Source organism: Mus pahari, chromosome 21 (assembly GCF_900095145.1).
Source record: "Mus pahari chromosome 21, PAHARI_EIJ_v1.1, whole genome shotgun sequence".
Classification (NCBI taxonomy): Eukaryota; Metazoa; Chordata; class Mammalia; order Rodentia; family Muridae; genus Mus; species Mus pahari.
In genome coordinates this window covers 21086709-21099945 of record NC_034610.1, presented here as the reverse complement: position 1 = coordinate 21099945, position 13237 = coordinate 21086709, and the positions used below count along the sequence as shown (strand labels likewise).

At 50.0% G+C, this 13237-nt stretch overlaps 1 protein-coding gene across 3 annotated transcripts in view; it reads right to left on the bottom strand.

Annotated features, from left to right (window-relative positions):
* The window catches only part of Axin1 (axin 1), a 60513-nt gene extending 54754 nt beyond the window's left edge, over positions 1–5759 (bottom strand). For 2 of the 3 annotated variants that reach the window (XM_021221361.1, XM_021221363.2), the window contains exons 1-2: positions 5389–5759; positions 855–1813 (exon numbers count right to left, since the gene is read on the bottom strand). In XM_021221361.1, the coding sequence (XP_021077020.1) occupies positions 855–1747 (893 nt within the window). In that variant the 5' untranslated portion in view covers positions 1748–1813; positions 5389–5759. Of the gene's footprint in view, positions 1–854; positions 1814–4347; positions 4366–5388 lie in introns of those variants that run through there. The other variant, XM_029533045.1, reaches the window with a different exon arrangement.
* Between the last annotated feature and the right edge of the window lie 7478 nt (positions 5760–13237).

Genomic DNA, 13237 nt, shown 5'->3' with positions numbered 1-13237 from the left:
TTTTTTTTTGTTTTGTTTTGTTTTGGTTTTTTTTCGAGATAGGGTTTCTCTGTATATCCCTGGCTGTCCTGGAACTCACTTTGTAGACCAGGCTGGCCTCAAACTCAGAAATCTGCCTGCCTCTGCCTTCCAAGTGCTCACAACCATCTGTTAACTCCAGTCTCAAAGGATCTGACAGCCCCTTCTGACGTCTGTGGGCAGCAGGCACATACATGGTGCACATACATACACATACATACATACACATAAAAAATTAATTGAATATAAAATAAAAATAATTATAATTCTCTATGAATTTGAATGTATTTCCCTCTCATTATTAAGATTCTTCTGCCAGGCAGTGGTGGTGTACACCTTTAATCCCAGCACTTGGTAAAGTTTAAACATTATAATTTCTAAGAATTCCCATGTTTCTAATAATTCACAAGCCATATGTTTATAATTCACAAAGCCCTATATTTAGTAGTACATGTGTTACAAAAGAGGGAACTCAGAGTTTCCTGCATGCTGTGCAAACTCTACTACGCCTCTACACCTTTTCATTTTGAATCTCTACAAGTTGCCCAGACTGACACTCAATTTTTCCATTCTTCTGCCTCAGCTTCGCAAGTAGGTGGGATTACACCTGGCAAGTCTTATCTGTTGCATTCTCAATGCTATAAAATGCAAAAAGGAATCTAAAGGCAAGTATGAAAGTATCTAAGAAGAATTAAAACCATAATTCAACAGCAGCTGCAGCAGCAATTTCAGCTGGGGTTAAAAACAAGACCACCTGTTACCAACAGCTTTCCCTTGCTCCTTTGTCAGGTCTCTTGAGCTGTGTATAGAAAATGGACACCCTGTGTCAAACTCACCTGAGCTCTCTGCCTTCGCTGTACCGTCTACTTGAGGGGGCCCTCGGGGCAGCAGTCTCCAATAGCAGCTTCTGGGTGAGCCTGCTGGGGGGGAGAGAGTCTCGGCCATCATCCTCATCTGCATCTTGGTCACATTTCCATTCTTCATCTTCATTCAAAGTGGGCAGGTATCCAGACATGCCCTTCCCTGTTCCAGACCCTGAGCTCTGGTCACTGCAGACCTTCGGACTCTCTGAGCCTGTCCTTGTGTACTCCAAATAAATGTCAGACTTAAGGAAGGAAGGGTAGGTATTCTCCTCCATGGTGGACTGGATTTCTGTCTGTGCCTGGTCAAACATGGCAGGATCGATCTGCTGCTTCATGACACAGTCCTTTATGAAGCTCTTAGTGGCTGGCTTGGTTTGTCTGGACACAATGCCATTGCTATCCAGGATGTACTTTCGGTAGATGGCTCTTGCCAGCTTCAGCCTCTTTTCCTCATTTGAGTCACAGGGCTCAAGCTTCCTGAAGCCACTGCAGGCAAACCAGAAGTCCAGCAGGTCAGCACAGCCCTCCTGCTTCAGGAAAGTCCTGAACAGGCTGATCCCATCTTGGTCATCCAGTAAGGAATGCAGTGACTCAGCCCACCTCAAATATGGTGGGGTGGGGGAAGCACTGCCCTCGGGCTCATATCCCAGATCCAGATCTGAACGTCTTGGGGTGGCTGTTGAGGTCTCACTCTTAATGCTGGTACCTTTCCCAGAGCAGAAACTGTGGTTGACAGGCCTCGAATCAGTAGATACCAGTTCTCCCTCTTCTCCAGGCACTGGGGGCCGGGGGGCATCTTCAGTGAAACTTGCTCCGAGGTCCAAGGGGAAACCCTGCTCCTGGACATTCATTTTGGGACTCTGCATCAGTGAACAATGAGCGCTGCACCCTAATACCTCAGTACTTACAGCTCCCAAGGGAATCAATCTCTCCTGTTAAAACCATTAAGAGGACAAGGATTAGGAAAGGTGGTCCATGGAAACACCAGAGGTTCTCTTGAGATGTGCAGGGATGCCCTCCCACTCCCACTTGGAGCAGAGACTCAGTGCAGACATCCAGCAGAGACATATTTGGCCACAAATTTTGCTCTATCATTAAGGCAATTTCTGGAACTTTTACAAGAATGCCTCTCACACTAAGTGAAAGCCTGAGTCACGGAGGACATCTCTCCTTCAAGGGACACCTCCAATAGTAAGGCCTGAGACCACCCATCCTGGCTAAAGAAATGTCGCTAGAGAAAAGGCAGGGTACCTCTGTCTCCACTCACCAGCATCAGTGAGCTGGTCCCTCATACATGAAGACAATCACCTCACTTGCCCTAGTGACACTCAGAAACAAAGAGGCACCACAGATCCTCAGGTAGACAGGCATATGACAAGTTTAACAGTCTCTGTATTTTCTGTCTATTCTATTACTTTTCATACTTGGCATGCCTCATGAGCAACCACAAAGCAAGATGTCCTTCCAGCTCTCAACAGCTAAGACATCAAGTATCAAGTGATCATAGGCTGGCTACCTTCCACACTTTGGACCAGTGATGGAAGGACACAGTCCACATTCAGAGTCATCTACACATTGACAACACAGACAGCCTTAGAGATTCAAAAAGCCACTGCACTTGGTTGCTAACTTCTCTTTTACAAGGAGAGTCCCTTCTGATAGCAAATGGTGACTTTGGAAAGACAGAAAAGGTACAGAAAAGAAAAAAATCAGTTACAAATACAAGTATGCTTTTTCGATAAAGAAGCATACCGGAAATATGGTTTAGCTCGACCAAATGAAAACCGTACCACCTATACTCTTAAGAGATTAAAAACTATAATTCTTGTTGCTGTGCGGGGTATGCAAAAGGGGCCAGATTTGTTCAGGTTTGGGTAGGGCCTCTGCTATGACCTTTGTTCCTTTCTGCTACATCCCACAGGCTCTCCAGCAGTGCCTCTCAACATATGCAAGGAGATAGCAACACAGCCCCAAATGTTCCCGGCTAGAAGTGAGCTAGAGAGAGGCATATGTCAGTCAGATAAATGGAACAAAATCAATCCGAAAAACAAAAGACAGGCATTGTAGTTCATACCTGTCATCTCAGAACTCAGGAGGCTGAGGCAAGAAGAGAATCATCCTGAGTCAAGGCTACCCTGGGCTATAAAATGAGAGCCTGTCTCAATAAATAAATAAATAAATAAAGCCAGTGTATTGGCACAAATCTATAATCTTGGCACCTGGAAAAATGAGGGAGAATTCAAGACCTGACCAAGAGTTCTGGGTCAGCCAGATGGTGAGTAGTCCCAACACTCAGGATGTAAAGGGAGACGGATCTCTCTGAGTTCAAGGCCAACCTGATCTACAGAGCAGCCAGAGTTCCAGAACAGCTAGGACTATAGAGAGAAACCTTGTCTCAAAAATAAAACAAATGGAAGAATTCAAGGTCATGGGGCTGGGGATGCAGCTCAGATGGTAGAGTGCTGCCTAGCAAGCTTGAGGCCTGGATCCCACGCCCGGATCCCCAGCACTGCATGAAACTGAGAGTGATGATGCACAGCTCTATATGGAGGTAGAGGCAGAGGATGAGAAATTCAAGGTTATTTTTGGCTTCATGAGAGTTAGAGGGCAGCCTGAGGTATAAGAGACCCTGTCACAAAACAAAAACAACCAAAAAGGGAATGGCTGTCCTTGGTTACCATTCAACAGTGCTGAGCCCTGACTTCCATGAAATCCATCTTTTGCTCATTCTCACACAATACACTTTACCTGCTAACAATGGTGATGGTTAGATTACTAATGGCTACAAGGAAGAGGCATGTACAAATAAAAGATGGGTGACAATGATGACATTTCTGCAGCTAATGACTTCTTAGGCAAGCTCTAACCTCAGCCTCACAGGACCAGCCTTTTCCTTAAGGTCATAGGCCCTATGACTGTGGTCTGCTGCTCACAGACCTCCTATGCCTCTCTTTAACCTCAGTCACTTTCTGGTAGTTCTGTCTGCATGTGGTAAGCACATTGGACACCTGAAACACCACACCAGCCCATCATGTCTACTATGTTCTTATCTAGGATATCATCACAGGAAAAAGGGGCCTGCACTCCTGGCCACCTGTCCCTGAACACGAAACATTCCCAAAAATTACTAACACTGAAACAGCCCAATTTCCAATAATCCCTGGGCTCCCACAGAGAACATCTAACACTTAAGGCACACAGAAATACCACACATAAAGCAGCTATGATAATTCAGTAAGAATCTAAAGCCCACAGCACCAAATCCAGCCTCAAATCTGCAACCAAGACTTATAAAGTGACCCCATAAAGGTAATATACAAGCCTGACATCATATATAAAATGTCCTTTGACACTGTCAAATACACAGCCCTGGGTGTATTTGTATACACTGCTTATATTCAAGTATAGCTTCCAAGCTTATGATTTAGGTTGAATGTGGAAGTAATAATATGACTGGCATACTAACATTGATTAAATTCTTGAAAGGTCGGGGCTCTCATTTCATATCTAGTGCAGTCCCCCATCACATAAAGTCGTAACGGTGTTTCTCTGAAAGATGTAGGACAAGTCAATACTGCTGAAAAATCAAACAAAATCTCTGTGCTTCCTATACTTTCTCGGCCCTGAAGTGGGCTCTAAAACGGAAACCAGCTATATTACCTCTCTCAGGTAAAGTCAGACTCCATGTTCTCCAAAATCGGCTGTGAGCAAAGGAATGCGTTTACAAGGGAGGAGTACACAGTCATTGAGAACTCTTTACAAGTTATCTTCAGATGAGTCGAAAAAAAGCCTTATGCCCAACTAAAAATGTTCGCTCTGGGTTTTGGTTTTGGGTAAATTTGTTTTGTTTGGGGGGAGCGTTAAGTAAGGCAATGAACACCAGGACAAGTGGTTATCTGGCAAGCCAAACCACACCATAGAGTGCCCTCCTTGGATTGTTCTTACTCGTCCCTACTTTTTCTTTACTTTTTCATAGGGGTTAGGGGATGGCGCAAAGGAAGACACACACATAGTCCAGCACCAGCAGCTCGTCAGCTCCCACTCGCCCACATCCTAAATGTGTCCCAGACCCATCAACAGTACACCACACTCAGCAGACACACACCCGACTGTACATCAATCTTAGAATCCTTGCTTTTCCTTACTCCCTGGTCCTGTTCAAACAGGCCTTGCTTTCCCCATGCCCTACTATCGTCCGGTCCCTGGCACATCGGCCCTCCAAAGCCCTTCTCCCCATATGTCTAGCATACCATGCAGTCCCCACGCCTCTACTCAGACTGAGGAGCCTGCCATCTCTTCTGCTCAGCGTCCCCTTGGATCTCAGCTCTCCCTGCGCCGGGCACAACCTCGCACATCAGGGGCCGCGCTCCGACACGCCTCCCGCCCGCAACCCGCGCGCCCCTCTCTTCCGGGTCCGCGTACGCCGGCCTAGCGCGGCCTACTCCCGCAGCCCCGGGCAGCAGGCCTCCGCGCCACAGGAGCGCGCCCGTCGGCTCCCACTACTCACCAGCGCGCGGCGGCTGTGGAGGCGCGGCCCGGGGCCTGGCTCCCGGCCGGGCGAGGCCCATGCGCTCAGCGGCGGCTCAGCGGGCGGGCCACGGCGGGGGCGCGGCCCTGGGGGGCCCCCATCGCGGCGGCGGCGGCGGCTCGGCGACCCGTGGCCCGGAGGCGGCGCAAGGCAGGCCGCAGAGCGCCGCCAAACCCGGCTGTTCACTCTCACCAGCCCTCTCTGGAAGCAGGCTCCAGCCCGACCCCAGCAGGCTCCTGCGGCGGCGGCGGCGGCGGCGGCCGCAACGGCCGCAAGCGCTTCCCTGAGCCGGGAGCCTGAGCCCAGAGCCCTGAAGCCCAGGCCCGAGCGCCCCCGCCGGCGCCGCCCGGAAGTGCGGGGGCGGGGCCGTGGTGTGGGGCGGGACTGCTGCGGAGGCTGGGTCTCGGTGTAGAGGCAGAACCACGGTGTGGGGCGGAGCTTCTAGCATGGGGCGGGGTGGGAGGCAGAGGACGAGAGGAGTAAGGGGCAGGGTCTTGAGCGAAAGGCGGGGCTGCGGCGTACTCAGGAGCCAAGCGAGCACCAGCTTGCGGTGGTGAAGGCGGGGCGTGTACCAGGAGCGCCGCTGAAAAGAAACGTAGTCGCGGAGGATGCCCAATGGGGCAACGACTACTGCTCGTCCCGAAAGGTGCCATGGGAAACAGCCCTGAGCGCGCTCAACAACCACAGCCATCACCGAACCCTCGGCCAGTACACTGAAGGCAGACCACACATGTCTGGTCGCAGATGCTGTTGAGAGGGTTTCTGGGTCTCTGGTCGCCCTCCACACGAATACACACATAGCACTTATACTGTCTGCAAGGCATCTCTTGCTAAGTCTGCAAGCGCAACGAGTCAACTCCATTTTACCCCACCACAGGTTTATGGACACGAGGCCACAGCATCAGGATCATAGATGCCCAACTCTCTACTTGGCAGGTCTCAACCCTTGGTCAGCCACATCCCAAGGAGAAATATGTGAACACAAGAAATTGCTACACTAAAGAATGTCTACCTGTCAAATCAGGACGCTAGAGAACAGCCCGGGACACCTCTCAGGTTGTGACCTAGGCTTAGTACACACCCACCCAGACCTCACCTTGGCCAGAGGACTCCTGATACCCATACCACCCTATCCTGGCTGCATCTGAACTTGCCCATCTACATGCTTTTATACTGCTGCTGCCAAGGCCACTGCCATGTTTTGTTCTGCACATTGTTCTCCCTCGTTGCCTCGTCCCTTATCCTTCATGGCTCCCTCACAGGCAAAAGCAGCAGTATTGGCTTCAGACTCCAGGCCCACAGGCTCTTCCACCCAGCTGACCGGGGTGATCCTAACCCTGTCACCTGTCCCTTAAGAGGACTTAGCACAGTACTGAGGCCCAGGATTGCTATGTATAGAGAAGGAACCACTTGAACTATAGCTACTAGGGTGACCTAGCCTGACAAATTCTAGACCCATCGCTGAGCCTCAGGGGTGTAGACAGTGCCCCACTCAAATCCCAGGACAAGTTTAATGTTCACTTCTGTCCAACTAATGCAGCCTCAGGTCCTCGGGCCTCTGGGCACTGGAGACTCCCTAGCAGCCCCTGACCCAGACCATTCAGCCTCATATCATCAGAAGAAACAATCGCGGCCACTGAGTGAAGCGTAGATAGCCTTGGCCTTGGGCGTCCTCCCCACTCCCAAAACCGGGCCCCAATGCTTGCCTTGATTCTGTAGAGCTGCTGCTGCGGCCAGGCCAGGCTCTCGGGATCAAGTCCACGTCCATCCTCCTGCTGGCCCACGGTGGTAGGTATCCCCAAGCCCTGGGACCAAAGTAGGGCCCTCGAGCCTCCAGTTCCTCGGGACCCCTGCCCTGCAGGGACAGGAAGGGAATCAGGAAGCCTGGAGGAAATGCAACTGCCTGCTAAGGAGTGCTATGGGGGTGTGGTGGGGGAGAAATTATAAATAGGGGTGAAAGGACTAAATTATGAAGACCTTGAGGGAGTTTCCGCAATAAGGAGAGGGTAAAGGACAGCACTTGAGAACCGTGCAATGCCCTTTGCTTCACCCAGAACTGCCACTAGCAGCTTTAACTAAATTCTCATGGTATTTGTTCAGGTTTCTTGCCAGGAATCAAGAGTTTTAAAAACCCAAACTTATGAGCAGAAATTCTTTGCCTCAATGTAGACACAGAAATACTTTTGTAAAGCTGGGCGTGGTGGCGCACGCCTTTAATCCCAGCACTCGGGAGACAGAGGCAGGTGGATTTCTGAGTTCGAGGCCAGCCTGGTCTACAGAGTGAGTTCCAGAACAGCCAGGGCTATACAGAGAAACCATCTCGAAAAACCAAAACAAAACAAAACAAAACAAAACAAAAAAAAACAAATACTTTTGTAAAAAAGATTTACTTAGTTTATGTATGTATGTGAGTACATTCTCACTCTCTTCACACACACCAGAAGAGGGCATCAGATCTCATAAGAGACGGTTGTGAGCCACCATGCAGTTGCTAGGAAGCGAACTTGGAACCTCTGGAAGAACAGTCAGTATTCTTAACCACTGAGTCATCTTTCCACCTTGACATAGGAATACTTTTAAATAAAGTGTCTTTTAAGCCGGGCGTGGTGGCTCACACCTTTAATTCCCAGCACTCATGAGGCAGAGGCAGGCAGATTTCTGAGTTCGAGGCCAGCCTGGTCTACAGAGTGAGTTCCAGGACAGCCAGGGCTACACAGAGAAACCCTGTCTCAAAAAACCAAAATAAATAAATAAATAAATAAATAAATAAATAAATAAAACTTTAAAAAAAGATACAAAGAGTGGGTGGGTTGGGGAGCAGGGCAGAGGGAGGGTATATAGGGGACTTTCAGAGAGGAAACTAGAAAAGGGGATAGCATTTGAAAAGTAAATGAAGAAAATATCTAATAAAAATATTTTTAAAAAAAATGATACAAAGAGGGGCTGGCGAGACGGCTCAGTGGGTAAGAGCACTGACTGCTCTTCCGGAGGTCCTAAGTTCAAATCCCAGCTACCATATGGTGGCTCACAACCACCCGTGATGAGATCTGACCCTCTTCTGGTGTGTCTGAAGTCAGCTACAGTATACTTACATATAATAATAAATCTTTAGAAAAAAATGATACAAAGAAAGTCCCCCGGCACCACCTGGCATGCATGCTATAGAGGGTCTGGCCTAGTGATACACTGCAGGAAAATGCACAGCAGAAGGCCAGCTACAGAATGGCCACTGTCCATGCCACAGCTCAGGAAGAGAAGGACCATTGTGATCCTCAATTCTAGGGGAAGAGGGGCTTCAGGCTCTGCTGGTTTCTGTCTGTCCCTTGCCCCCTCTACCCAGTGCAGAGGTGGTGGGATGCAGCTGAATCCCTGGTAGAGAAGACTTGTGGCCTCATATGTCTTATTTGCCATTCTAGACTACAGCAGCCATCTGAACCCAATGTGACCCAGAATGCTCAAAGGACTCAGGTGGCCCAATTCCCTCGCTCTGTCAGCCAGCTATCTTCCTGATATAACCCATCCCCAGCTTACGTCTCACCCCCATGAATCTTCTTTTTCCATCATTTCTGAGACTGGGGTTGAGGGGTGGGGTGAGGGTGGGGTGGCCAGGGCCTCTCTGCCTATGAGGACAAGGAGTTGGAGACCCAGCAGTGAGAAAACCCGTAATGGTACAAAAACAGATGCTAATTTTGTATCACAGAGCAAGTGACTATGAAAGCAGGAAGAATAAGAGCTTATCAAAGAGGGCTCATGTAGGTCCCTAGCAGGAAACAGAGTTACCATTCCTGCTCCAAGACAGAGTCTCGATGTGTAGCTCAGGCTGGCCTTAAAATGCTCCTGCCCAAGCTTTCCAAGTGCTAAGAATACAGGAATGAATGTGCCCAGTGTGCCATGTGGATGCTCTGGCACCTCTCACCTGTCTATAACTCCAAGATCTGATACCCTTTATTTATTTATTTATTTATTTATTTATTTATTTATTTATTTATTTATTTATTTATTATATGTAAGTACACTGTAGCTGTCCTCAGACACTCCAGAAGAGGGCGTCAGATCTTGTTTCGGATGGTTGTGAGCCACCATGTGGTTGCTGGGATTTGAACCCGAGTCCTCTGGAAGAGCAGTCAGTGCTGTTAACCGCTGAGCCATCTCACCAGCCCTATTCATGAAAGTATGGCAGGGCTGGTTGTGGTGGCGCACGCCTTTAACCCCAGCACTCGGGAGGCAGAGGCAGGTGAATGTCTGTGAGTTCAAAGCTAGCCTGGTCTACAAGAGAGTTCCAGGAGAGACAGGGCTGTTACACAGAGAAACTGTCTTGAAAAACTGTAACAAGTAAAAGTGCTGCTGTAATATTACCATTACCACAAAACGGAAGCCTCGGCCACTCTGCAGGAGCCATCACCTTCCAGTGACATCAGTGTATAAGGAATAGGAACAGTATAATAGCAAAGTGAGCCCCTGAAGGATGCAACTGCTCATGGGCAGCATTAGCTAATGTGTTCCTGTGTTCACTCCAGGCTAGGGCAGAAGGTCTTAACTCTGTGCCAGCAGCTACCTTGGCATGAGCATGACTCATGACAGATTTATTTATTTTTAATGTGTTTGGGCTCAAGATAGCCATGGTCCATATGTAGATGTCAGAGTACAACTTTTGGAAGTTGATTCTCTTCTTCTACATGTGTGCCCTTGGGATTGAACCCAGGCCATCAGGCTCAGCAGCAAGCTCTTTTACCTGCCAAGCCATTTTGCTGGCCCCAAGTTCTTCCTCTCCTTGTATTACTCCTGGGGATATGTGCTCTAAGCTGGCTCCTTGCATTACTCTTGGTGTTTGTATTTTGCCCAGCAGGAACATGACTGTCCTAAATGATATGGTTCAACATGGCTGCAGTGTTAACCATTGTTGAGACTTCTAAATAATAGGTTATATGCCAGCCAGCATTGCAAAGTAGGGTTCTGATGGTTCCTGCATCAAAATGCTGTTACAGCTGAGTATCTGCCTTCTCCTCCCAGGTGAGAGGCATCCATCCACAGAGGAGTAGAAAATGAGTTACTCTGCCTTGCTAGCATGGTCTCTTCAGAGATGGACACTGTAATCACTGTTTGTGTCCTTTGGACTATTATCTGTTCCAGGCCCAATCAGGAGTAACATGCTTATCCCCTGGGTTAGGCTCCCGAGGTCCTCACAGCCATGCCCTCCTTTGTCCAGCACACCTGACCCAGCATAGTGTTCTCTGCAGCCTAAAGGAGGCAAGAGCCAATAAGGCAGGAAAGCAGTGTAAACAGGCAGGAAGGTAGTGCTGGGCCAGCTCTCCACTTGAGTGGACTCTAAGAAATAAACCCTTCCCAGGACAGGGCTCACACCTTCTTACTGAGGTCGACTCCCTATTGTCTTAAGGGGGGCATCTATCGGGGCATCCGGGAGGAAGGAGAATGCAGATACCAAGGGAAAAGGCTAAGTTGATCAGGGTCAGCAGGGAGGTATGGAGGATGAGGTCTAAGTTAGCTCTTTTTGATATCCTCAACTCAGTAAGCAGTGTAGGGAGGGGGTAGCCTGCCACCAAGCCCAATTACCCCACCCCCACCCCAACTAGGAAGCCTCAGGAACACAAATAAGGGATTGGCACTCTGGAAACTTGAACACTTGCTGTGTCTGAGTTTCCTCCTTGGCGAGATGAGGATCCCTTAGCGGTCCATGCATAACTTGCACAGACAAGACTGAGTAGCAGAATGAATTCTACTGCTATGCCCAGTATATGTCTGGTAGAAGAAGGAGCCAACTGGCCTCCCATTTGTCCAGGGCCGCAGGACTCTCCCTAGTGAGTGTACTAGGCCCTAAAGATGCTCTGCAGGTGTTCTTTCATACTTGGCTACACCACCCCAGGCCACTTCCTCTTCCTGTTGGGGCACACCTGCCCTCCTGCTGCCCACTGCCACCTTACTCCTTCTGTTCCCACCCCTCCCATGTCATCTGCCATCCTTCCCAGCTTCTCCTTACATTTTCATAAGCCTCTGTCCCAGGCACTCTTGCACCATGTACTGGGCATTCGTTTTCCTTCTGTCTGGCTCTACTCAGTTGCCCCCACAAACTTGCAAAACAGCCACCTATCCGGCAGGTGAAAGGGGATCACCTCGGAAGCCAACACACCTTCAACCCGCTTAGGTCCTCCTTCCACTTCCCACCCTCTACACTGCTGTCCTGAGATGTCTCTCTCAGCTGCCAGGAACCCCGGGGGCAGAGGCGGCCAAGTTCTAAGTATGTGATTATGTATGCTGGGGTCCCTCCAGCCCCTTTGTTGCCGCAGAATCTGTCTTGGCAAACAAAAGTGCACTGGATTAGCCACAGTGGATTAAAAGATTTGCTTCTCAGAGTTTACCTAACAACCTACCAATCACATCGACAGCAGCTTTCAACCCCCAGGATGCAATTCCCAGGCCAGCTGAGTGCTCATGGGCAGCAGAACCTGGTGCAGTTATAAACCCAGATACAGCCCATCCTCACACCCACCACTGCCCATGGCCCAGCATGCCTCCCTAGCGCCTTCACACTCCTTTAGGAAGACTCTGGGGAAGGGACAGGATCCAAGTAAAAGCAGAGGCCCGGCCAGAAATGGGGACTAGGTCTAGGCAGGACAGCCTTGCAGCGGGTGCATTAGGGACCAGGCCTCTCTTTTGCCCAGCCTGGCCCGATGCAACCACGCATGTCATACACAGCAGCAAGGACAGAAGCAACATGGAGGGTGGCCACAGGAGGCAGGTGATACATAAGGTTCTTCTGTACTATGGCACATGGCCCCTCCACTGTCACCCCACAGCATGTGCTCGTGTGCACACGCGCACACATACACACATACTCATACTCACACTCACACACACACACTCTCACACTCTCACAGGCATGCCCCTTTGATCTCCAAAGGGGACTCTATTGACAAGCTCTTAATCGCAGCTGCCTGTGCAGAGCTGTCCTCTGAAGTCCCGAGTAATGGGATTTGGCGCTTCTGATCTATCTGGGCTGGCTGCCCCCCCCCCATTATAGGTGGACATTTTTTTTCTGTTGCTTTTTTTTTCCCTTATTGAAAAAAAAAAAACAAAAAACCACACACACACACACACACACACACACACACACACACACACACACACACACACACGCTCCTTAAACCATGCTGATTTAAGGCGGCTTGCCGCAGAGCCCTGGCATGGTGGTCAGGACACTAAGGGCCTGGGCTAGTCGGGGGGTCTTTGAAGCTGCCTCCGTATGGAATCTGACATGAAAGACCAACCAAGGCAGTTTTCAGGCCCGAGGTGATGTAGTGTGGCTCCATTCCGCTCATAGACTTTCTTTTGTCTCCTCCCTTGACCCTTCCATGGACAATGTGGGGTGAGGATCCGAAGAGAAGGTTCGGTGGGAGAGTGTGTGTATGCTGAGGGTGGGGTGGGCTGAGGGCAGGGCCACAACCACAAGAACAATGGGCTACAAGGACCACCTACATACACCTGTCCACCCATTCTTCCACCCGTCTGTCCACCCGCCTGGCTTACCTCACCTGCCTGGCTCCAAGTGCCTGATCACGACCCACTGTCCCGCTGTCCGCCATGATGGGCTTGGCTGTCCGTCCGAGCACTTTCAGCCACTCTAGGAAGCCGGTCCCTGCTCTTGGCCACTGTGTGGCTGGGAGGCAGAAGCGTGACTCTAGGCTGCAGCTCGGGCTCCTGCCGCTTATTGGCTGAGGCAGGGACCAGATGACGGGCCTCAGAACCCTATGGTAGCCATGGCAACCAGCCCCTTTAGACACCGCCACCCCCCAAGCCACTCCTATTTGCGGAG